The 26,385-nt window shown below is 38.1% G+C and overlaps 1 protein-coding gene and 1 pseudogene across 2 annotated transcripts in view; both read right to left on the reverse strand.

The window, feature by feature from the left end:
- Window positions 1–26,385, reverse strand: part of IPMK (inositol polyphosphate multikinase) — an 80,163-nt gene that overhangs the window by 12,396 nt on the left and 41,382 nt on the right. For both annotated transcript variants that reach the window (XM_003821170.5, XM_008974641.4), the window contains exons 3-4: window positions 25,912–26,008; window positions 15,030–15,202 (exon numbers count right to left, since the gene is read on the reverse strand). In XM_003821170.5, the coding sequence (XP_003821218.2) occupies window positions 15,030–15,202; window positions 25,912–26,008 (270 nt within the window). The remainder of the gene's footprint in view (window positions 1–15,029; window positions 15,203–25,911; window positions 26,009–26,385) is intronic.
- On the reverse strand, window positions 389–13,590 carry LOC129393212 (translationally-controlled tumor protein-like; annotated as a pseudogene).

Genomic DNA, 26,385 nt, shown 5'->3' on the forward strand with positions numbered 1-26,385 from the left:
AGCTCAGATGATCATTAGTATTCTTTAGCAATAAGTATTTTTTAATTAAAGTATACACACTGTTTTTTAAAAAACATAATGCAACCAGGCACAGTGCCTCATGCCTTTAATAACAGTGCTTTGGGAGGCTGAGGCAGGAAGACTGCTTGAGTGTAGGAGTTTAGATGAGCCTGGGCAATATGGCAAGACCCCATCTCTATAAAAAATAAAAAATTAGCTAGGTGTGGTAGCAAAGATATTTGTAATAAAAAGTTAACATTCTCAACCTAAAAACATGTAAATATGTAACAAAAAAGTATCCAAATTTTTTTTAATGGAAAGAAAACTGAGAAACAGGTGTAGGAGGACAGAATGATAAGCAAAAGCAAGCTCCAGCTTTTCCTCATACGTCACCATATTAGTTGCTCATTTTGTGACTTCTTTGCAGAAACTGACAAGCTGATCCTAAAATTCATGTGGAAACTAAAGGGATCCAGAATAGCCAAAACAAATTTGAAAAAGAGAGCAAAGTTGAGGCCAGGTGCAGTGGCTCACACCTGCAATCCCAGCACTTTGGGAGGCCAAGGCAGGAGGATCACTTGAGCCCATGAGTTCAAGACTAGCCTAGGAAACAAAGTGAGACACAGCCTCCACAAAATAATTTAAAAATTAGTTGGGTGTGATGGTGTACACTTGTAGCGTCAATTACTTGGAAGGCTTAAGTAGGAGGATTGCTTGAGCCCAGCAGTTCAAGGCTGCAGTAAGACACGATCATGCTACTGCACTCTAGCCTGGATGACAGAGCAAAGACCCAGTCTCAAAATAAAATAAAATAAAATTTAAAAAAGAACAAAATTGGAGGACTCATAATTCAAAACTTACTCCAAAGCAACATTAATCAAAACAGTGTAGTACTTGGCATAAGGATAGACAATATGAAAATGGAAAACATTTATGGTCAAAAATTTATTTCCAACAAGGGTATCAAGAATATTCACTGAGGGAATAACAGTCCTATCAACAAATGGTGCTGGGACAACTGGATATCCATATGCAAAAGAATGAAGTTTGACCCCTTCCTTAAAGCATACAAAAAATTAACTTAAAATGTATCATAAGTCTCAATACAAGAGATAAAATTATAACATTCTTACAAGAAAAATAGGAGTAAATCTTGATGAGTTTGGGTTAGGCAATGGTTTCTTAGATTTTACACCAAAAGCCTAGGTAACAAAAAAAAGTAAATTGGACTTCAAAATTAAAAATTTGGAGGCTTCGACAAATACTATCAAGTAAGAAAATCAGATTAGAAAAAATATTTGCAAATCAAAAGTTTGATGAATTTATATACAGCTCAATAATTAAAAACAAAATGTCTGAATAGACATTTTTCCAAAGAAGACATATGTAGTCAAAAATATTGCACATGAAAAGATGCTCAACATCATTAATCATTAGAGAAAGGCAAATCAAAACCACAAGGAGATGCTACTCGACACCTACTAGGATGGCTTATAGCAGAAAAACAAAAAGGAACAAAGGTTTCAAGAATGTGGAGAAAATGGAACCATCACGAATTGCTGGTGGGAATGTAAAATGAACGGTGAAGCCACCATATGTTCTCACTTACAAGTGGGAACTAAGCTATGAGTAAACAAAGGCATACAGAGTAATACAATTGACTTTAGACACTTGGAAGGAGAAGAGTGGGAAGGGTGGCTAGGGATTTAAAAAACTACATATTAGGTACAATGTACGCTACTCAGGTGATGAGTACGCTAAAATCTCAGAATTTACCACTATATAATTCATCCATGTAACAACAACAAAAAACTGTACCCCAAAAGCTACTTAAATAATTTTTTAAAAAATTAAATAACTAAATAAAATGGTGAAAATTTTGGAAAAACACTTTGGCAGTTTCTCAAAAAGTTAAACATAAACTTAACCTTAGGACCTACCAATTTCACACTTAGGAATCTACCTGAGAGAAATAAAACATATACCTACACAGAAACTTTTATACAAATGTTCCTAACAGTTATTAGTAGCCCAGAAGTAGAAACAACCCAAAGTCCATCAATGAATGAATGGATAAACAAAATGTGGTATATCCATATAATAGAATATTATTTGGCAATAAAAAACAAAGTACTGACTTATATGACAACATGGGTGAACTTTAAAAACACGAAACTAAATCAAAGAAGCCAGTCACAAAATACCACACATTGTACTGTACAATTTGATTTATATGAATTGTCCAGAAGGGGCAAATCCATAGAGATAGAAAATAGATTAGTGGTTCCCTAGGGACAGGGAGTTTGGAAGGAAATTGGTAGGGACTGCTAATGTGTATGAAGTTTTTGCAGAAGTGGTAAAAAATACTGTAAGTTGAATGTGGTAATAGTTGCCCAAGTCTATGAATTGATTAAAACCAGTGAACTCTATACTTTAAATGATTAACAGAATGGTATGTAAATGACATCTCGCTAAAGCTATTTTAAAAAACTAAACCTCTTTAAGAAATAAACCTCCATTTATGTCTAGGGAAACAATAAATCCCAGCAGAGTGAAATCATACAATACCCTATTTGCTTATCCTGTCCATGTACCCTAAAGGTAATGCAAACCCAAAGAAAAGTTTACTATTATTATTATTTTATTTCAATAGCTTTTGGGGAATAGGTGGTTTTTTTGTTACATGCATAAGTTCTTCAGTGGTGATTTCTGAGACCTTGGTGTACCTGTCACCCAAGCAGTGTACATTTTACTGAATGTGTAGTCATATCCCTCACCTGCATCCCACCCTTCCTCAAGTCCCCAAAGTCCATTATCTCATTCTTATGCTTTTGCATCCTCAAAGCCTAGCTCCCACTTGTGAGAGCCTATAGTATTTGGTTTTCCATTCTTGAGTTCACTTAGGATAATGGTCTCCAACTCCATTCAAGTTGCTGCAAATGCCACTATTTCACTCCTTTTTATGGCTGAGTAATAGTCCATCGTGTATGTATGTGTGTGTGTGTGTATATATATATATATATATATATATATATATATATATATATATCACATTTTCTTTTCTTTTTTTGAGACAGAGTCTTGCTCTGTTGCCCAGGCCTGGAGCACAATGGCGCGATCTCAGCTCACTGCAAACTCCGCCTCCTGGGTTCAAGCGATTCTCCTGCCTCAGCCTCCTGAGTAGCTAGGACTACAGGCACCCGCCACCAAGCCTGGCTAAATGTTTTGTATTTTTAGTAGAGATGGGGTTTCACCGTGTTAGCTAGGATGGTCTCGATCTCCTGACCTTGTGATCTGCCTGCCTCGGCCTCCCGAAGTGCTGGGATTACAGGCAATGACATTTTCTTTATCCATTCATTGGTTGACAGGCATTTAGACGGGTTCTGTATTTTTGCAACTGCAAATTGTACCGCTATAAACATGCATATGCAAGTGTCTTTTTCATATAACAACTTCTTTTCCTTTGGGTACCCAGTAGTGGGATTGCTAGATCGAATGGTAGTTCTCCTTTTAGTTCATACTGTTTTCCATAGTGGTTGCATTAGTTTACATTCCCAGCAGCAGTGTAAAAGTGTTCTCTTTTCAACACATCCATGACAACATCTGTTATTTTTTGATTTTTTAATTATTGCCATTCCTGCAGGAGTAAGGTGGTATTTCCTTGCGGTTTTATTTTGCATTTCTCTATTAGTGATGTTGAGCATTTGTTCATATGTTTCTTGGCCATTTGTATATCTTCTTTTGAGAATTGTCTATCCATGTCCTTTGCTCACTTTTTGAAGGGACTATTTTTCACTTGCAGATTTCTTGGAAATCCTTGTAGATTCTAGATAGTAGTCCTTTGTCAGATGCATAGTTTGCAAACATTTTCTCCAACTCTGTGGGTTGTCTGTTTACTGTGCTGATTATTTCTTTTGCTGTGTGGAAGCTTTTAAGTTTAATTAGCTCCCATTTATTTATTTTTGTTTTTGTTGCATTTGCTTTTGGGTTCTTGGTCATAAATTCTTTGCCTAAGCCAATTGTAGAAGAGTATTTCCAATGTAATCGTCTAGAATTTTTATAGTTTCAGGTATCAGATTTAAGTCTTTGATCCATCTTGAATAGATTTTTGTATAAAGTGAGAGATGAGGATTCAGTTTCATTCTTCTACATGTGGCTTGCCAATTATGCCAGAACCATTTGTTGGACAGGGTGTCCCTTTACCCAATTTATGTTTTTGCATGCTTTGTTGAAGATCAGTTGGCTGTAAGTATTTGGCTTTATTTCTGGGTTCTCTATTCTGTTCCACTAGTCTATGTGCCTATTTTTATACCAGTACCATGCTGTTTTGGTAACTATACCCTTGTAGTGTAGTTTGTAGTCAGGTAATGTGATGCCTAGAGATTTTTTCTTTTTGCTTAGTATTTCTTTGGCTATACGGACTCTTTTTTGGTTGCATATGAATTTTAGCTTTTTTTTTTTTGTAGTTCTGAGAAGAATGATGATGGTATTTTGATGGGCATTGCACTGAATCTGTAGCTTGCTTTTGGCAGTATGGTCATTTTCACAATATTGACTCTACTCATTCATGAGCATGGGATGTGTTTCAATTTATTTGTGTTATCTATGATTTCTTTCAGCAGTGTGTTGTAGTTTTCCTTGTAGAAATCTTTCACCTCCTTGGTTAAGTATATTCCTAAGTACTTCTATTTTTTATTTTGTGGATGTTGTAAAAGAGATTTAAGTTCTTGATTTGATTCTCAGCTTGGTAGTTGTTGGTGTATAGCAGTTTGTGTACACTGATTTTGTATCCTGAAACTTTACTGAATTCATTTCTCAGATCTAGGAGCTTTTTGGATAAGCCTCTAGGATTTTCTAGGTATACAATCATGTCACTGGTGAAGAGTGACAGTTTGATTTCCTCTTTACTGATCTGGATGCCCTTTATTTCTTTCTCTTGTCTGACTGCTCTGGCTAGGACCTCCAGTACTATGTTGAATAGAAGTGGTGAAAGTGGGCATCCTTGTCTTGTTCCAGTACTCAGGGGAAATGCTTTCAACTTTTCCCTATTCAGTATGATGATGGCTGTGGGTTTGTCATAGACAGCTTTTATTATTTTGAAGTATGTCCCTCCAATGCCAATTTTGCTCAGAGTGTTTATCATAAAGGCATGCAGGATTCTGTCAAATGCTTTTCTGCAACTACTGAGATGATCATATGATTTTTATTTTTAATTCTGTTTGTGATGTATCACATTTATAGACTTGTGTATGTTAAACCATCCCTGCATCCCTGGTATGAAATCCACTTGATCATGGTGTATTATGGTTTTGCCATGCTGTTGGATTTGGTTAGCTAGTATTTTGTTGAGGATTTTTGAATCTATGTTCATCAGGGATATTGGTCTGTAGTTTTCTTTCTTTGTTATGTCCTTTCCTAGTTTTGGTATTAGGGAAATATTGGCTTCACAGAATGATTTAGTGAGGATTCCCTCTTTATCTTACAGAATTTCAGTAAGATTGGTACCAATTCTTCTTTGAATATCTGCTAGAACTCAGCTGTGAATCCATCAGGTCTTGGACTTTTTTTCTTGGTAATTTCTTTATTACTGTTTCAATCTTGCTACTTGTTATTGGTCTGTTCAGAGTTTCTATTTTTTCCTGATTTAATCTAGGTGGGTTGTATATTTCCAGGAATGTATCCATCTCCTCTAGATTTTCTAGTTTGTGCACATAAAGGTGTTCATAGTAGCCTTGAATGATCTCTTGCATTTCTGTGGTATCAATTGTAATATCACCAGTTTTGCTTCTAATTGAACTTATTTGGATCTTCTCTCTTCTTGGTTAATCTAAAGGTCTATCGATTTTGTTGATCTTTTCAAAGAACCAGCTTTTTGTTTCATTTATATCTTGCATTATTTTTTGTTGTTGTTTCAATTTCACTTAGTTCTATTCTGATCTTTGTTATTTCTTTTCTTCTGCTGGGTTTGGCGGCTTTGGTTTGTTCTTGTTTCTCTAGTTCCTTGAGATGTGACATTAGGTTGTCTATTTGTGCTCTTTCAGACTTTTTGATGTAGGCATTTAATGCTATGAACTTTACTCTTGGCACTGCTTTTGCTGTATCCCAGAGGTTTTAATAAGTTGTGTCACTATTATCATTCAGTTTAAAGAATTTTTACATTTCCATCTGGATTTCATTGTTCACGCAAAAATCATTCAAGGGCAGATTATTTAATTTCCATGTATTTGTATGGTTTTGAGGTTCCCTTTGGAGTTAATTTCCAGTTTTATTCCACTGTGGTCTTAGAAGACACTTGTTATGATTTTTATTTTCTTAAATTTATTGAGACTTGCTTTGTGGCCTATCATATGATCTATCTTGGAGGATGTTTTGAATGTTTATTCTGCAGTTGTTGGGTAGAATGTTCCGTAAATATCTGTTAAAGTCCATTTGTTCTAGGGTATAGTTTAAGTCCATTGTTTCTTTGTTGACTTTCTGTCTTGATAACCCAAAGAGTGCTGTCAGTGGAGTACCGAAGTGCCCCACTATTATTGTGTGTTATCTCATTTCTTAGGTCTAGTAGTAATTACTTTATGAATTTAGGAGCTCCAGTGTTAGGTGCATATATATTTAGGATTGTGATGATCTTTTTGCAATGAATTTCCTAGGATTTCTTTGCGTTTCTTGTAATTGATGTCTAGATCTCTAGCAAGGCCAGAGAAGTTTTCCGTAATTATTCCCTCAGATAAGTTTTCCAAACTTTTAGATTTCTTTAGGAAGACCAATTATTCTTAGGTTTGGCCATTTAACATAAACCCCAATTTCTGGGAGGCTTTGTTCATTTTTCTTTTTTTTTAGATGTAGTCTTGCTTTGTTGCCCAGGCTGGAGTGCAGTGGCGCGATCTCGGCTCACTGCAAGCTCCGCCTCCCGGCTTCACGCCATTCTCCTGCCTCAGCCTCCCCAGCAGCTGGGACTACAGGCGCCCGCCACCACGCCCGGCTAATTTTTTGTATTTTTAGTAGACACGGGGTTTCACCATGTTAGCCAGGATGGTCTCGATCTCCTGACCTCGTGATCCACCCGCCTCAGCCTCCCAAAGTGCTGGGATTACAGGTGTGAGCCACCACACCTGGCCCTGTTTTTAAAATTTAAGTTGCTTTTCACCTTTCTCTGGTATCTCCTTGAGTAGCTTAATAATCAGCCTTCTGAATTCTTTATATGGCAATTCAGAGATTTCATCTCGGTTTGGATCCATTGCTAGGGAGCTACTGTGATCTTTTTGGGGTGTTATAGAGCCCTGTTTTTGTCATATTACCAGAATTAGTTTTCTAATTCCTTCTCGTTTGGGTAGACTGCGTCTTCAAATTGTTCTTGAATATATTTTTGATTTGACTGTTTTTTATTTACTTTTTCTCTCTCTCTCTTAAGGATTAGACTTTAATGTTCATTTTAGTCTAAACTGATTCTTGGTATTTGTAGGGATAAAGACTCTGTATGAGTTCCTTAGTTATAGAGAGTCTTTGTGTGCTGGCTTTCCCTAATGCTGGCTATAGTAGTTATATTATTAGTGTGTGGGTGAGTTCACTGTCTCCTATAGAGTTGGAATGGCAGGTATCTCTTGAAGCTTATCTTGTTCTCTCATGGTGTACACCTTATATATTTAATTTTTTCCTAAGTTGATGATTCCGGCTTCAGGCCCATAGAGGGTGTATCCCTGCGTAGGCAGCAGGTGTGGCTAAGGCAGGTGAGTAGATGTAATACCCAATGGTGGGCCAAAGTCCCAGCCTTGATGAGGGTAGCTGGGGCGGCTCTCAATTAGATGTGCTGAGGATTTATCAGAGTGAAGAGTGGGAACTACCACAGCTTCCCTACCAAGTCAGCGGGAAAACTATTTACCTCACAGCCTCACTCCTATACTAGTGTTTCAGCTATTCTGATCAGACAGGCACCTCTTTTCATCTATAGGAATGTTGGTATTCCAAACAGGGAGTGATTGTGACTCTGCCTCTTGTGCAGGCCTGAATCTGGGGGGTGCTCCTCCTGTCAGGCTGCACTCACCCTGGATTATTCCAGAATGGCTTTCTATAGGTGCCTCCATGCTGCATTCCTGTAGGAGATGCCCCAGCTATGTCTACAGTGGAGTGCTGGGGAGAACAAGGACCTCTTCTCCAAGGTCCTTCATGATCACAGTGGCTGCCTGCCTGTTGCGGTGTATGTGCAGACTTTCCCAGTTGTACCTAGCACTGCAATTGTGTCTCTGCTGTGAGAAACTACCCACCAGTGAAAAGATCTGAAACTCAAGGCCTGCTGTTCAGATTCTTTTGTCCCACAGGGTGATCCTTTGATGTGGTGCTCTCCCCATTCCCCTGGTGATGGGGCTTCCTGAGAGCCAGACTGTAGTGATCGTTATTGTTCTTCTGGGTCTAGCTACTCAGCAAGGCTACCTGGCTCCAGGCTCCGGTTTGTGCTGGGAATGTCTGCCTGTGATGCGATCAGTCTTCAGGTCTCCCAGTCATGGATAACAGCACCTGCTCTAGTGGAGGTGGCAGGGGAGTGAGGTAGACTCAGTGAGAATCCTTCATCGTAGGTAGGTTTAGTGTGCTGGCTTTCTCGAATGCTGGTTATGCTAGCAGTAAAGTTGTTACATGGACAGACTGAGGACCACTGGTTAGCCAGGGTGTTGGAGGCAGTAGCTTTAGCGGTTGTTTTCTCCTTCCTGGGAGCAGAGTTATTCTGTCGTGAGTTGCTGTAATGGCCTGAGTTGGTTGGCCTCCAGCCAGGAGGTAGTGCTTACAAGAGAGCACCACTTGGCAGTAGGATCTGAGCTTGCCCTAAGTTGGCAAGGGGGAATTATTCTGATTTCTCACATGATGGGCAATGCCATAAAGCTCCCAAGAGTTTGTCTTATCAGGGCAGGTAGAGAAAAACCATCAGGTGGGGGCAGGGTTAGGCAGGTCTGAGCTCAGACTCTCCTTGGGTGGGGCTTGCTGCAGCCACTGTGGGGGATGGGGGGTGGTTCTCAGGCCAATGGGATTATATTCCAGAGGAACGTATTGCTGTCTGCGCTGTGCTGTATAGTTTGCCAGAGAAGTGGGGAATAGCCAGTAGCGAAGGGACTCACCCAGCTCCCACGCAGTTGGCGAGGCTGGTGTTGCTCCCACAGTGCATGTTAACAGCCCCAAGTTTAGATCCAGGCAGCCTGCGTGTGAAACACAGACCTGCCCTGGGCCATAAGCTTCCCCACTGAGAAAGCAAGCATGGCTTTCAGGCTACACCCCTCCTTGTCTGCCAACAATGGTGATGACTCCTGTGCTCCTATCTGCAGCATTTCCCATTTGCCCCTGCATTCTGCTCAAGTAAGTTCGTGCCCACTTGAAATTGCCACAAAATTCAGCTGCAAGCTTCTTTCACCCTGTGACTAGTCCCTAATTCCGCTGGCTGCCTTCCCTGAGATCCCATGTGAAATATAGTCAGGGATTACTTCCCTGGGCTTGTGCTGGAGACTGGGAGTACCTACGAGGCTGTTCCTGCTGTTGCTTCTACTTTTACATTTTACGTGGCCCCCTAAATCCATTCCACCTCTAGGTAAGGTTAAATCCTCCAACTGTGATCTGGATTCTCAGATTCACTCAGGGGGTATGTGTTCGAAGGCAGGTTTTCCCCCCTCACACTTTGGGAATTCACAGTTTTTCACCTAACTCACAGAGTTTGCAGTGATCCTTTCAAAAGATCTGTGAATTCGTTTGGTTTTCCTGGTACTCTCCTGTGGTGGTTTTTGGAATGATAGTTCACATTGTGAATCTCCACACACTGCTCTGTCCGTCCACGTGGAAGATGCACATTAGCCCTGCCTCCCATCCACCATCTTCCTCCCATCTGACAGAAGAGTTTTTGAATAGGGAACATCATGATTAGATACACATTCTACAATGTTTAGAGAAAGAATTATAAAATAACAAAACTGAACTTGAGAGACTAGACTCTGGAGAGGGATAATAGTGATAATGGGACTCGAGAAGTTTAGGAATCAAGATCAGTAGGATTGATGGATGGCTGACAGGTAACAGTGATTACCCGGTTTTTTTTTTTTTTTTTTTTTTTATGAGACAGAGTCTCGCTCTGTCACCCAGGCTGGAGTGCAGTGGTACAATCTCAGCTCACTGCAACCTCCACTTCCTGTGTTCAAGTGATTCTCCTGCCTCAGCCTCTTGAGTAGCTGGGACTACAGGCGTATGCCACCATATGCAACTAATTTTAATATTTTTTATTAGAGACAGGGTTTCGTCATGTTGGCCAGGCTGCTCTCGAACTCCTTACCTCAGGTGATCCACCCACCTCGGCCTTGCAAAGTGCTGGGATTACAGGCATGAGCCACCCCACCCAGCTGACTACCCGGTCTCTAATGTGTAAAACTGGTTATATGGTGATTCCATTTACTGAGACAGAGAATAACAGGGATTTGTTTTTAGGCTGGGCACAGTGGCTCATGCTTGCAGTCCCAGCACTGCTTGGGATTGCCCAGGATCACTTGAGCCCAGGAGTTCAAGACCAGCCTGGGCAACGTGAACCTCATCTGTACTAAAACCTCAGTGCAACAGTGAAACAGTGCACAGTAGCAACAATGAAACCTCATCTGTACTAAAAAAAAAAAAAAAAAAAAAAAATCAGCCAAGTGTAGTGGCACATGCCTGTAGTCCCAGCTACTCGGAAGAAGGCTGAGGCAGGAGGATCCCTTGAACCCAGGGGTTGAGGCTGCAGAGAGCCATGATCTTGCCACTGCACTCCAGCCTGGGTGACATCTCACCAAAAAAAAAAAAAAAAAAAAAAAAAATTTGTTTTCATTGTTGTGGTTGTTGGTTTGCAAGAGGGATAATGAGTGTGTCAGTTTTGTGGGTTTTTTTTCCCCAACTAAATTAGAATCTTTTTATTCTCTTAGTAATCTCTTCCAGAGTCAACTACTTCCATTGTAGGTGATAAAATGTATAAGGCTCCACTTCAGATGTTGGCATTGCTATGAGCATGGTCTCTCCCCTTTACTGCAACTCAGAATTAAAACTTTTGCTTCTTATTTTTTATATTCCAGTTCCAGAAGCAGTTTCCACCATGAAAGTTATTTAACAACAGTCTTTTTCTTTCTAGTAGTGGCTTACTACCAGGCTCCAGCTTCTTCAGGAACGTTAGAAGATGGATTTAGTTTAAATATGTATTAAAGTAAAAGGTATTCTATCAAATGAGTTTAAATGCATTTTATTTTTAGATAACCTACATGACACGTTTTTCTTAAAAACAATGCATCCACTCCATGCATCCATAGTCAAAATAAACGAAGAGCTCAAGATGACATCAGTACCATTTGTCTTAAGTCCTGGTGTTGTATGGATGACAAGCAGCAGCCAGTTATGATGACAGGTGATAGATCCAAAGTAATTGCCGAATTTGTTAACACTTTTCCATTTCTGAACCACCCTTAAAGAAAATCATTTATGGGATCACTATCCTCATGATAGTCCAACAGAGCAACCATGCCATCTGTATTCATGTTTTCACCAGTAAAGAACTAGTAGCTTTTGCAATCAGCAAGGATGTGCAGCCTCTGTCGCAAAAGGTTTTACTTTTTCTGGTCTCTGTTCTTCAAGTTTGCCTTGGATTGTTTTCATGTAATCTTTGATGTAGTTCTTGTAGGTGTTTTTTGTGAAGCTGGTTTCTTGCAAGTGATAGTCTGTGACAGTATCAACAGTGATAACTGTGGTTTTGGTACCTTTGCCCTCGGGACCTTCAGCAGAGGCATTTCCACCAATGAGCAAGTCATCAATGTTACCCTCTGTCCTACTGACCATATTCCCCTCCACCACCAGGCACAGCCCACCTGCAATCTCCCAAATCTCATAAATGTGGAATAACACCTATCTCATCATAGCTGATGAGATGCTGGTAAACAATCATGATGGCAGCTGAAGGGAGACAGAGGACAGCAGTGCTAGCTTAGCAGGAGCCGGGAGCTCTGGGCGACAGTGGTGGAGCTAGAGTGCTCCAGGAAAGGGGAACCATGGAAAAAGCTATGTCAGTTTTTTATGTACTGAGTTCAAGATGTCTTTAAGTACTTAAGATATTTAAGTAAGGTATCCAGTAAGTTGTTAGATGTACATATCAGGAGATCAAAGAAAAAGCAGAGCCTGATGATAAACATTCATGAGTTATGTGTGTAACTAAAATGAGAACAGAGAGCCCTGCTTAAGAAGAAATAGAAAAGGAAGGCAGATGTTAAAATGGAACCAAGAGGAATACCTCAGCATTTAAAGAATAAATAGAGGCTGGGCGTGGTGGCTCACGCCTGTAATCCCAACACTATGGGAGGCCAAGGCGGGCGGATCACAAGGTCAGGAGATTGAGACCATCCTGGCTAACATGGTGAAATCCCATATCTACTAAAAAAAATACAAAAAATTAGCAGGATGTGGTGGCGGGTGCCTGTAGTCCCAGCTACGTGGTAGGCTGAGGCAGGAGAATGGCGTGAAGCCGGGAGGCGGAGCTTGCAGTGAGTGGAGATGCGACACTGCACTTCAGCCTGGGCGACAGAGCGAGACTCCGTCTCAAAAAAAAAAAAAAAAAAAAAAAAAAAAAGAATAAATAGAAATGGGCTGGCAAAGAAGATTGCAAAGTGGCCTTAGGCAGAAACCAGGAGAGAGATGGGTGTCATAGATTCAAAGAAGAATGTTTCAAGGAGGGTGTGGTTGGCATTGAAAGCTACTTTTCAAAGTAAAGTAAGGCAATGAAAAATGCCATTTGGAATTAGTGGCATGGTGGTTTTTAATGAAGAGCTAATCCATTAGCATGATGGGGCAGAAGCCAGATTAGAATGAGCCAAATACTGAATGGGAAACAGGGAAATAGAAATAACGAGTTTGGTTGTAAAGCCGAGACAAGCTAAATCTGCAGTTGGAAAGCAAAGCAGGTTAAAGGTGGGGTTTTGATGTTTTGTTTTTTAAAAAACTTGACAGTGATTTGAAGATATTTAAAGCAAAACGATAAAAGCCAGTAAAGAGGCAGAAGTTGAAAATATAAGAAAGATAAGAGAAAATCAATAGTATAAGGTTCTTGAAGAGATAAGAAGGAATGAGATTCAGAGGGCGTACAGAGGAACTGTCCTTAGATAGGACGGAAAATTCTTCAATGTGACGGGAAAGAACAATGAGGGAATAAAAGCAACTGCAGGTAAGGCATGTGCATCTGTTAGCAAGAAATTAAGGGAAATCCTGTTGGATGATTTTTATTTTTTCTAAAGCAGAAAGCAGTCATCTGCTAAAGTCAGAAGGAAAGAGGGAGGGTGAGAGATCTGAAAACAGTGGAGGCTTAAATAGTTGCCCAGTCAGATTCCTATGGGATGTTTATTTCTTGTTTGTTTTAACTGTATTCCATTACCGTTTTTTCTTTTTCTATACACTCAAATTTAATTATAGTTTTCTAAAATGAAATAACTGCTTGAACAGTTTCTCTGGTTTTATACACAACCCAAATATCAAATTCAATTTTGCTATTACCATCACAATGACAATTTATCTATCATGCTTCCTATTAGCTCTTCTGTTTAAAACTCAAAAAGGAAGATCCATATATCATTTTACATGAATTTCAGAACTACCCATTATGCTTACATATAGATAAACAAGTATTTGGTATATCCACAAATTTTACCTTCACGCATCTAGAAGGCGCAGCATTTGTTTAGAGGACTTTACACCACATTACTTTGTTTTTTCTCTTTTTTATCAAAATGGCCTCAACAAAATTCTCCTCACCCTGTGCACATTGCTATTCATGCTGTGACTTTGCCTTTCCTACCATCGGAGGTGGAGTCTGTTTTCTCGCCCTATAAATCTGGGCTAGCCCTGTACTAGATTTTGCCCTATAGAATTTCATAGAAGTGACAGCAAATAACTTCCTAACCTAGAGTTTAAGAACCCTTATATTCCTCCTTCTTAGAATGTGGTACTTCAAAATTAAAAAGCCCAAGCTAGACTTCTGACAGATAAGACCACAAAGAAAAAGACCCAGCCAACAGTACCAACTTCCTGACACAAGAACCATTCTCTGGTTTTACATACAACCCAAATAAATGAGAGAGAGTCATTTTAGACCATCTATACCCAGTTGAACCATCAGATGATTGCAGAAGGAACCCTAAATAAGATCAGCAAAAGAATTGCACACTTGAGACTAGCTCAAATTGCAAATTCACAGAATTGTGAGAAAATGAAACAACTGTTTTAACCCCAAAAGTCCGAAACAATTACCTATATTTTTTTTGGCGGGGGGGTGGCGTTGTTTGTTTTTCTGAGACAGGGTCTCACTTTGTCACCCAGGCTGCAGTGCAGTGGCATGATCATGGCTCACTTCAGCCTTGACCTCCTGGGCTCAAGTGATCCTCCCACCTCAGCCTCCCGAGTAGCTCGGACTATAGGCACACGCTACCTCTCATCCAGCTGGTTTTTGCATTTTTGTAGAGATGGGGTTTTGCCATGTTGCCCAAGCTGGTCTCAAACTCCTGAGCTCAAGCAATCCACCCACCTCAGCCTCCTGAAATGCTAGGATTATAGGCATGAGCCACTGTGCCCGGCCACACAATTACCACATTTTAAATTTCTTTTATATTTTGAAAATGCAGAAAAATGACTGAATATATATATTTAGCACTTTTCTCATGGGAAAATCATAAACAATATCACATTTACATTTGATATTTGCTTGCACCTAAATTTAAGACTTCTTTAAAACAAAATTACCAGAATTATAGTCTTGAGATTCAGCCATCCATCCATTTATTTATCAATCACCCTACTATGTTCCCGAACCAGAGAAACTGACCATATATCAGTGAACAAAAAAAAAAATTTTAAATCCTTGCCCTCACTTTTCACATTGGGGAGTTACAGACAACTCAATTCCAAAATACATTATTTTCTGATATATTAGTACTATAATGACATCCATAATTTTCAAGGGAAGAACATGTACAGAGAAATGTGCATATTATACTAATAAGCACTCTTACCCTCATGCCAAGCACCAAGAACCCAATCTCTTCCATTAATGGGTACTTGCTGACCTGTTGCTGAATCTTCTCAGATGAGGCAAAAGGATCATAGCTTTTTTGCCCTATCTTTACATCCATTATACAGGGCTTATTAAATTTATGGGTCACATCTTCCAGTTTTAGGTATAAATCTGTTATTAAAGAAAAATATTAATTAGTAATAGGCAAACATAGTACTACTCAAGTACTTGCCAGGGAAAAACAAGATGAGAAAATCCTAAAACAGAGAAAAAGTTAAAATAAATGTAAAGTCAATAATTATTCTTAACTCTACCCAAAAAAAAAACCTAAACAACAAATTTATAACAAGTATAAACATCACAGAGAAACTCTTGCAGGAGGTGAATTAAATAAATTCAACCATAAGCAAAAGACAGCAGATACAAGGTTTCCAACAATATTAAAAAGGCAATGGGATCATTTCAAAAGCTTTTCCAGAATGCATTCCCCTTGTGAATACAATTTATGCCATATGTTTCAGCAGAACTCTTAGTATTTTAATAATTTTTAAAAATTGATTCATTTAAAATTAGTAATAGGAATAAATCCTTCCCACAGAGTAATACAACAGAAGTACAGATTAAGAAAGGGTAAACCTATCCAAATGATGATAATTGTCAAATATACATTCAAGTCTCACCAGTTTCAAAGGAAAAACACAAATCTTGCTTTTTATTTTTTTGAGACATGGTCTTGCTTTGTTGCCTGGGCTAGACTGCAGTGGCCGATCTTGGCTCAGTGTAACCTCCGCCTCCCAGGATCAAGCAATTCTTGTGCCTCAGGCTCTCAAATAACTGGGATGACAGGCGTGTACCACTGCCTGGCTAATTTTTATATTTTTAGTAGAGATGGTGTTTTGCCATGTTGGCCAGCCTGGTCTCGAACTTCTGGCCTCAAGTGATCTGCCTGCCTCGGCCTCCCAAACTGCTGAGATTACAGGTGTGAGTCACCATGCCCAGCCCATATTGCTTTTTTTTTTTTTTTTTTTTAGAACACAGGCATTCCCCAAAAGTTGGTCTGTATATCATGCTGGCATCCTGCATACATCTTTCCACAAAAAAATTAAATAGAGATTCAAATACAGTATTATAAAAGCCCCAGTTATCATACACGGCTGACCTGCTTTTAGTTTTAGTTTGAAAGCCAGGGTCCAGGTCCCGAGGGAAACAGTAAGGAAAGAAATTCTTCCCTCCTTTCCTGGGTTAAAGAATCGTCTCGGCCAGGCGAGGTACCTCACACCTGTAATCCCAGCACTTTGGGAGGCCGAGGCAGGTGGATCACCTGAGGGCGAGAGTTTGAGACCGGCCTGACCAACATGGAGAAACCCCGTCTCTACTAATAATACAAAATTAGCCAGGCACGGTGGCAGGTGCCTGTAATCCCAACTACTCGGGAGGCTGAGGCAGGAGAATGGCTTGAACCTGGGAGGCAGAGGTTGCGGTGAGCTGAGATCGCGCCATTGCACTCCAGCCTGGGCAACAAGAGCAAAACTCCATCTCAAAAAAAAAAAAAAAGAATCATCTCAAAGTTCTGAATGAGATCATGACTCATTTTTTAGTTAGGAATGTAACAAGAAGTATTTCTCCTCAAACACAGAAAAGATTACTATCAACGAACATGACAAATAAGGTTAGAGAAGGTGTTTATTTTCTCTGAATTAAATAAAAGAGTACCGGGGTAAGAGAAGCCTTACTCTCTGATGTCCTCTCATTATTCCCATTGCACCAAGACTAGCATAGTTGCTGAATTACAATAAAGAAGTTTGTGCTCAAACAAAAGTGAGAACCCAGTTAGGGCTTGAAAAATTTTTAAGCCCCTCAGATTTAAAAGGAATAAATCTTCTTCAAAGGACAAGAGATACTTTTTATGCTTTAGTCAAAGAAGAGAGCAGGGTTATAACTCTGTAGAACTAAGTGAAGTTAAGCCCAAATATGACAAAAAAGTTACTGCAGTCCAAGGAAGAAGCACTGACACACCCAAGGAGCCTTCCACACTTGAAAGAAGGGTTTTCCCAGACAGACAATTTCAGGATAAGAGAAAACAAAAGATCTTGACAGAGATATGAAACTGCTGTCTGTGAAAACTAATGGGACAAGTGGAAATATCCTGCTCAGGGAGTTGGAACACACCCAAGCTTCTGTGTCTAAAAGATAACCATGGATGGTATGAGAGAAGAAAGAAGCACAGGACATTTACCTTCAGATTTTCTCCTCCCATCTCCAACCACCTTAAGCAAAAAGGAAGAAAACAGATCCGGCCCCACTCTAGGGCTGCACAATAATTTCAGTAAAAAGACTTGAATTTCAAATATCAGAAAAAAAGCTAATTAGATAGTAATACATAGTACAGTAGATCCTTGGCATTCAAAAATTTATTATCATTAATTTAGACTCAAGAGACTCCAGAAATCTTACTAGGGTCAAGTTGTATATGGGAGTATAAAGATAGTGAGAGAACATAGCTAAATGTCACAGCATCTATATCTCACTGTAGGGTTAGTGTCTTCTACCTGTCAACTTGACAGTGATTAAAAACAAACAACAAACTTTTTATGATAAGATAAAAATAAGAGAAGCTAGGGTAGAGGCTTTGCAACTCTGAAATAAAATCTCCTATCTCTTACTTTTTCTTTTTGAAAGGAGGAAAATACAAATGCAAACTCTATATATAGTGGAAATACAATAAATGTTTGCTGAATGAATGAGTGTTTGCCCTTCCCATTCCTATTGTCCAGTGAAACTTTAGACTTGGCCTTCCTCACACTATAATAAATTGAGGCACCCCTTCAGTAAATAGGGATGAATATCATGGGTTTTATTTGATATTTTGTTAGACTATCCAAATGTGTTTTTCTTTACTTTATTTTCAGGTCCTTTTTATGTTTCATATGGTTGGAATTACCAAATAACTGCTAAATTATTTCTTATTAGCCTTCAGAAATAAAACCATAAGTTAAGCCTAGTGAAGAGTGGTTTGGTGTTTTCTTTCTGTTCTCTAATCTTACATTTTTTTAAGTGAAAATAAGAATTTGAGATTCTCATTTCTATCTTTCCCTCTGAGTTAAAAAATAAACATCAAAACCTGCTTTAGAGATGCAGAATTCTTATGAAAGAATGCGATACCATGTATTTCAACAACTTGACTGCAAGTGCTTTTGAAAAAGGTAAATAGAAAAACAGGGCATGATCTGAGCATTGAGATTTTTACTGATTTACAGGCTGTCATTAATAGAAATAAATCTGATTATTAATTCACCCTGAAAAATGCTATTAGCAAATTCTTTCCCTAGAAGAGAGTTTAATTCAAGGTAGATCAATCCTGAGACTCAGTTACTTAAATGACCAAAGACATTTTACTACAGGCAGCCTCACTTACAAAGCAATGCCAAATTCTGGATTAACAAAGGACACCTTTTCGGCTAGGCCCCTCTGGGTGTATAGTGGAGCAGTATTTTTCCATTTCTAGGTCACAACCCATCATTGGATTATGAATTCAACTTAATAGGTTGTAACTAAGTTTCCTAAATGAAAGAGAAAAGAGAATATATGAGACTATCTCACAGATAGTAAGACTAAGTATTGTTGTCTGGGTTGGTCTGTCTTATAAACATTGAGTTGCAATGTAAAAATGTATTTATTACGTATCATAGACAAAGAAGTTTATTCCCCCCATGCCTAAAGGCCCAGTGTTTTCTTGTTTTTTTCCTTTTAGACAAAGAAGTTTTAAAAACACTTGACTAGATAGAATGTCACTCTGTCATTAGCATGTCTTCCCAGCTCAAGAACTATCCTCAGTCCTACAGAAGTGGTCCCTTTGCCAACACCATCATACTTTGGGAATCCAGCCCATGGCCCACAGTCACTGACTGGGGCAGGAGCAAATATCTGATACAAGCTTGGTCAGTCTTGCCAATTTGGAAATGGAATGCAGAGAAAACCTGTTGCTGACCTCTGTGGGTGACTGGTACTGTAACATGTAAGTCCCTTGGTAGGGAGGGGAGAGGTGTGGATAGCAAGGAAGGCAGAGGAGAGAAGAGGAAGGGTTAAGTAAATATGCAGAGAGAGATCTCCCTGGGCTTTGATAGGGTTCAGATTCTAGTTCCAGTCCCATCTTAGACTCAGATGCATGGCCCTTGGCTTTCATAAGACACCCTCATATCCTTATAAGAACTTTTCCTTGTTGCTTAATCACGTTCAAGTTCATTTCCATAACTTGTGCCCAAAGAATCTTAACTGAGATGACAAAGTTTAAAGCAACTGCTTTAGAAGAAGAAAAAGGAGGCTCAAATCTCAACTGCATAACTTGCTAGCCTGTGACCTCAGGAGCACTTCTCAAAACCTCAATTATATGTAAAATGCAGATAATTACAGACTCTACCACAGGGATATTAAGAAGACTAAATGAGATAATATACAGTAAAGCACTTAGCATAGTGTCAGTCCTCATCCCATAAGTGCAGGTTACACATTCCCACATCCCCTCCAAAATAAAATTTCATACATTCCATATATAATTACTGTCAAGGCACACAGGTGAAGAAAAAACCTGCCTTCATAGAGCTGCTTTTGAAGAGTTGAAATCGCATTACACTTAGCATAATTGCTGCTACGTATTTGGTACTCACTGAATATTTATTCATTTTACCTCTAAGTATATATAAATATTAAACAAGCAAGTCACTGATAAATATTAAAACCTGCTAACCATGTTAGGTCACCAATGAGTACAGGTCTAACTTTGATATTCAGTATAAATAAAAATAGAAGATGATTCCCTGGAGTCTATTCTTACCCTTCCAGATGAGACAAGCATAATAAACACAAAATTAAAAGATGTATTCATAACTCAATTATGCACTTGATAATGGATATTCTCCAACCCTCAGGCTAATATCAAGCCTTAGCCTTTAGTTATATTAAAAAGAATACTTATATGTAATAAACCTACTTATTACATATTGATTTCACCTCAAGTTAAAGTAACTCTCTTTTGCATGTATCATGACTGCAAAACACACTCAATCTGACCACTAACCTCAAGTATGCCCTTAAAGTTGCTCAACTATCATGATCTGTTTCCCAAATCTCCTCACTTTTCCATCCTCTGAGACTACCATTTCATCCTTCCTTCCCCCATCATCCATAAGCTCAGCTTGCCTATTTTTTTTTTTAATTCTGAAGAAAAAGCTACAGATTAGTCAAGGTTATAGATAGTAAAGATTACTACAGTAAAGATTACTACAGCTAGGTTTTCTTTGATGCAATAATAACATAAAAAAGATGACGGCAAATAAGAAATTTGTTCTAAGACTGATCCAAAAAAATCTAATGAACTAAAAATAAGATAGATTTCTGTTGCTGTTGTTGTTTGAGACAGGGTCTTACTCTGTCACCCAGGATGGAGTATAGCAGTACAATCATGGCTCACTGCAACCTCAAACTCCTGGGCTAAAGTGATCCTCTCGCTGCAGCCTCCTGAGTAGCTGGGACTACAGGTGCATGTCACCACACCCAGCTAATTTTTATTTTTTTCTTTTCTCTTTATTTTTGAAACAGGGTCTCTCTCTGTCGCCCAGGCTGGAGTGCAGTGGTGTGATCTTGGCTCACTGCAACCTCCACCTCCTGGGTTCAAGCAATTCTGCTGCCTCAGCCTCCTGAGTAGCTGGGACTACAGGTGCCTACCACCATGCCCAGCTAATTTTTGTATTTTGGTAGAGACAGGGTTTCACCATGTTGGCCAGGCTAGTCTTGAACTCCTGACCTCAGGTTATCCACCTGCCTTAGCCTCCTAAAGTGCTGGGATTACAGGCATTAGCCACTGCACCTGGCCTAATTTTTAAAATTTATTGTAGATATAGAGTCTTGTTATGTTGCCCAGGCTGGTCTTGAACTCCTGCCTTAAGCAATCCTCCTACCTTGGCCTCCCAAAGTGCTGGGATTACAGGTGAGAGCCACTGTGCCTGGTAAGATAGATGTGTTCTATCTGGAATAGTTTAAGTTCACTCTGTTCAAGGTCAAGAATATAAATTAGGCTATATTAATATGATGATTGGAAAATATCTTGTAAAATAATTATAATATGATTATTTCACATGATGTAGTTTACAAGTAAAGGCAGAATTCTGAATATTAGAATAGAGCTTATTTTTACATATCTATATACCCCTCATAGACGTGTGTGTATCATAAAGATAGCACAATTAACTAGATTTACTTTTATAACTCTGGAAACTCTATTTAGGACTCTTATGAAGTGAGTCCTGCAGAAGTCTAAGGACTGGCGCTTGTAAACCCCAGATCTAAGACAGAGAGTCTGTAAAGCTTAGTGCTGGTACTTGTATAATAAATAAAAGGATATCTACTCTTCATAAATATGTGGAGTTCATTTCAAGAGGTAACAATGTTTAGAAATAAAGCTACATTTAAGAGGCTATGGCTAATAACCTATCACTTATTAATTCATAGAAAGTATATAAAGAATTTCTATAGTGCCTTAATTTTTCTGAGGTAAAGATCATGAAAATACCACGTGTTCAGAAATATAACACTTCCTGCTGTTTTAAGTAGACTACATAAGATCACTCTGTGGTTTTACCAAGGATATTGTTTTCATGCCCAAAATATTTACGTATTTCATGATGCTGATGATAGTATGAGATTATATTAAGTGAAGTAACTCAGGAATGGAAAACCAAACATCATATGTTCTCACTCATAAGTGGGAGCTAAACTTTGAGGATGCAAAGGCATAAGAACAATACAATGGACTTTGGGGATTCCGGGGAAAAGGCGGAAGGTGGGTGAGGGATAAAAGACTACACACTGGGTACAGTGTACACTGCTCTGGCGATGGGTGCACCAAAATCTCAGAAATCACCACTAAATAACTTATTTATGTAACCAAACAGCACCTATTCCCCAAAAACCTATTGAAATTTTAAAAAATTTAAAAATAAAGATTACACAAGGTTACTATGAAACTTTTCTATCGTGTTAAACATACATAATTAAATATAATTATCTTAAACATAAGTTAAATATACATATTGTTTTATAAGTGTTAGGTATAAAAAAAATTCCTTTAGCTAATTTTCTACTGCTAGTCTTGATACCCTAAGAAAAAGAGGCAAAAAGAGCCCTACAGAAAAATCTCAAAAAATCTACAGATCACTAAATAGTAAAGATGAAATAACTAGTTCCTTTAAAGGGAAGGCAACAGGGAGGGCATTTAGGGAATTGAAAGAATACTTATTTACAGCCCCTTAATCAATATTGTTGATTTCATAAATTGTGAAAATATGGGTTTCAAATTTCATTAAGGTTTTCCTCATCCTATCTGGAAAATCTACTAGGTATCAGCTACCATCTTGATTTCTAAACCTCATAAAAAAGGAGGAAAAGCCAGATGAAGAACCACTGCTCGATTATGAAGCCAACTGGAAAAACAGATGATATGGTTTGGCTCTCTGTCCCCAACCAAATCTCATCTCTAATTGGAATCCCCATGTGCTGAGGGAGGAACCTGCTGGAAGGTGATTGGATTATGGGGTGTTTTCCCCCAAGCTGTTCTCGTGATAGTGAGGGAGTTCTCATGAGATCTGATAGTTTTAAAAGTGGCAGTTTCCCCTGTACTTTCTCTCTCCTGCCACCATGTAAGACGTGCCTTGCTTTCCCTTCACCTTCCACCATGATTTTACGTTTCCTGAGGCCTCATCAGCCATGCAGAACTGTGAGTCGATTAAACCTCTTTTCTTTATAAATTATCCAGTCTCAGGCAGTATCTTTAAAGCAGCATGAAAATGGACTAATACAATAAGACCTTTCTTTTCCACATCAATCTTCAGCTATTCCTGAGAACAATACAAGTTGAAAGCAGAAAGAATAATAAGTAGAGACCTTGGGTCCCCAGATTAGGGGTGAAGGAAGAGGGATGCAACAGACATGTATGTCAGCTTGTTTCAGTTCATGCCTCCTGCAACATGACTAGTAGCTAGCTCCAGAAAACTACCAATCAATCAGACTAGAGATTACATTTTGAAAACTCTCAATTTTTTCAAACCTACTCGATGTTATACTTTTCTATCCCTCCAAATAATTATATCCAACAGTTTTTGATGCTACATGTATTAGCCTTTTATGTGTTTATACACAGGTACAAAAGATATTTACTATATATAACTAGCATGAAATGTTCAAAGATAATTGCCAACAAATGTTATATTTTTAAAATTCCACTGCTCATGTTCTAAAATTAGATAATTGTGATGATTGTATAATTCTGCGAATATACTAGAAACCACTGAGTTGTATGCTTTAAATGGATCAGTTTTATGGTATGTAAATTATATCTCAATAAAACTATCATAACAAAATTAAAAGAAAAAACCTCATTGGTCAGAACATTCTTATTCTTCAAATTATTATATGATAATTTGTTGAACAAGTTGGCTTTCAGCATTTTACTACTTTGGATTATTAAAAACAGTATCAGCTTTATAAAACTCTACTCTGGACACATAAGAAAAGATACCCAAACAACAAGAACAAAAACCAACAGGAAATAATGTCATTAGTTTCAGACTACATAAAACACAGTAACGCAAACCATAGTATTCTACTAGAACTCAAGCAAATATGTTTTCATGATCCTGTGAGCTAAACATGTACATAAGTTTGCTGTCTTCTATTTCTTTCATTTGCAATCAAAAGGATAAAAACAGAAAGATGATTCTATGAAGTTGCTAGTAAAATCAAAAGAAAACAATCTGCATGGTCCAACAGTTTTGTCCCACTTCTTCCAGAGCTAACAAAGTAGGAAAGAAGTAGAAAATCCCTTGAGGCAACTGTTGGTACTACTGGACCACTCTGTTATCATATATACTTTATTCCTTGTCCTTTTTTCCCTTCAGTTTACATTTTCTCCTCTCTTCACTCAGCTTCCTCACTTCATCCTCTCATCTTAGTAGCACCAATATCTCCATTTATTTTCAAATGAGAGAATTAGAGTTTATAAAATATTTTCACATAAGATAACATGCATCTTTACAACTCGGTGGTATTACTTTCTATTTGTAGAAGAAAACGTGGAGCTCAAAAAGATTACTGAGTTAGCCAAGTTCACAACATTTGTAAATAACCAAGATAGAGGCCAAATATTTTTACTTCAAAATTACTGCTCCTTCTATATTAGCATAGCTGAACTTCAAGATTATATAGTACTGAAGACCAAAAAGGTTGATTACTAGCAATCCCTTGATTATTTAAATCATATGCTAGTAACCCTAAACTAAAAATGCTATCTTTAATTAAAATGTTTCTTCTCTTATCCAAATTCTTTCTGTACACTCTATTCATAGTAATTATGCTGTATTTGCTAGTTACTCTACTCTTTCCAAACAATCTTTTAAACTAAGCATTTAATTACGTAGATTTTCAATCAAACACCATCCTCAGCAACCGTCATTAATTTTTCAGCGTCACTTTACTGAGGAATAATGATTTACTCTAAATTAAACAGCAATCAGTAGCAAAGTTCATTGGAATCTAGATACTGTACCTTCTCCTTTCCTTTATCTCATTTATAGCATTCCTGAAAACTTCCACTTACAGCAAAGAGGGAAAAAAAAGGAAGGCATTAAATGGGTTTGCGAGAGATTATATAGGGAATGATGACCAAAGGGCAATCATAGTGACTTGCAAACTAATTTAAGCAAAATGTTGATCTGAATCATAGACAAATAGATATAGTTAGGACTAAAAAGACCTGTAAGCCCACAAAAAAGAAGGAAGGAATTAAGGGAGGGAGGAAAAAAGACAGTTAATAGAGCTTTGGCTCACTTTCTTTTTTTCATACAATTAAAGTACAGAGGAATCATAAATACTCAAGGGAGCCATCGATTTACTATCAGCTAGCTGAGGATACTCACAGAGAGATACCAGGGTTCCCTATTAGTGAAACCTGGCACACAAAGTCATTAAGTTAAAGGAAGACAAGAACTGACAAAAGGAATAGGCAGGCTCACACTGGAATCCCCTTCTCTTTCTGTCCTCAAAGTGTGGTTCAAGAACTATCCACATCAGAAACACCCATGGCTTTTATTTAACAGGCATATCACTACACTCCAACATAGACCTGTATAAACAAAATGTCTGGGAGTTGGCCTTATATATTTGCATTTTAACAAGACCATAGGTTATTTTTAAACCCACTGAAGTTTGAAGCCCTTTCCCCTCAATTCACCTTTGTCAATGGTCAGTCAGGCAAGCTGCTTGTTTAATTAAATTGTATGTGTTTTGGCAAAGGCCTTCTGGGGGCAAATACTGCTTCAGGTATTAGTTATTTAATACCTGAATTTCTCTTAAAAAAGAGAAATTCTGTGCCCTATTTAGGTCATTTTATTCTCTATGAAACTTACCAGTGTTTTTCAAAAGACTGTAATTTAAAGCCTGGAGGTGAGGGATGAAGGAACAGGATAAGAGACAGGGAGGAAGTCATGCAGAGACAATATTTTTCTTGATTTTTAAAAAATTACTCAAAATGGGAAAAGAAACTACACAATAAATTAGGACAGAACATCTGCAAATTAAGATAGTATTAAGTATATATGCTTCCATTCAACTATAAGAGATTGGCCATTTACTTGTATATGCCATTTTAAAAATGGTTATGAAAACAAAAGTATTAATAAGTTTCATTTAGTGAAAGAAAGATTAGAAAGCAAAACATATATATTTTGTGTTTTTATAATACATACTCAGTTAAATTTTAATTTTACATAAGGCCTTTAAAGAAGCTACACTCATGAATTAAAACTGAAAGATAATTTTTATGACAAGATTACCATTTGGTGCAGTGGGAGGTGACCAGATGCCATAATATTTTGGCAAATATTTTCGTAGCTCTAGAAGAACACCATCAAAACAGTCAGCAGCATAAACCTGAAACAGAGAAATATAACATTGCTAGATTCTTACAATGCTTTGTAACTGCCCTGCACATTTCTCAAATAAAATTTATTTTGAATTATAATTCATCTGGTATGGCTTCAATTGCAAGTAAATTTGGAACAAGCAAAAAATATTACTGTGTGTTTCCAATGAGTAACTATGTATTTAGAGTACACTCTTCTTGGTTATCTAATTCTAGCCTTTTACTATCGAACTATTTTACAACTTTGTAAGTTATAGATACTGATAGCAAATGCAAAATAACTCTTGTCCATAAACATGTAAATAAATTCTGGCTAGAGGACATTCTTCTGACTTTCCTCCATGCACCCTGAGAGGAGGAAATGTAGTGGCAATATGAAAATTCA

This window comes from Pan paniscus, chromosome 8, assembly GCF_029289425.2.
Source record: "Pan paniscus chromosome 8, NHGRI_mPanPan1-v2.0_pri, whole genome shotgun sequence".
NCBI classification, from domain to species: Eukaryota; Metazoa; Chordata; class Mammalia; order Primates; family Hominidae; genus Pan; species Pan paniscus.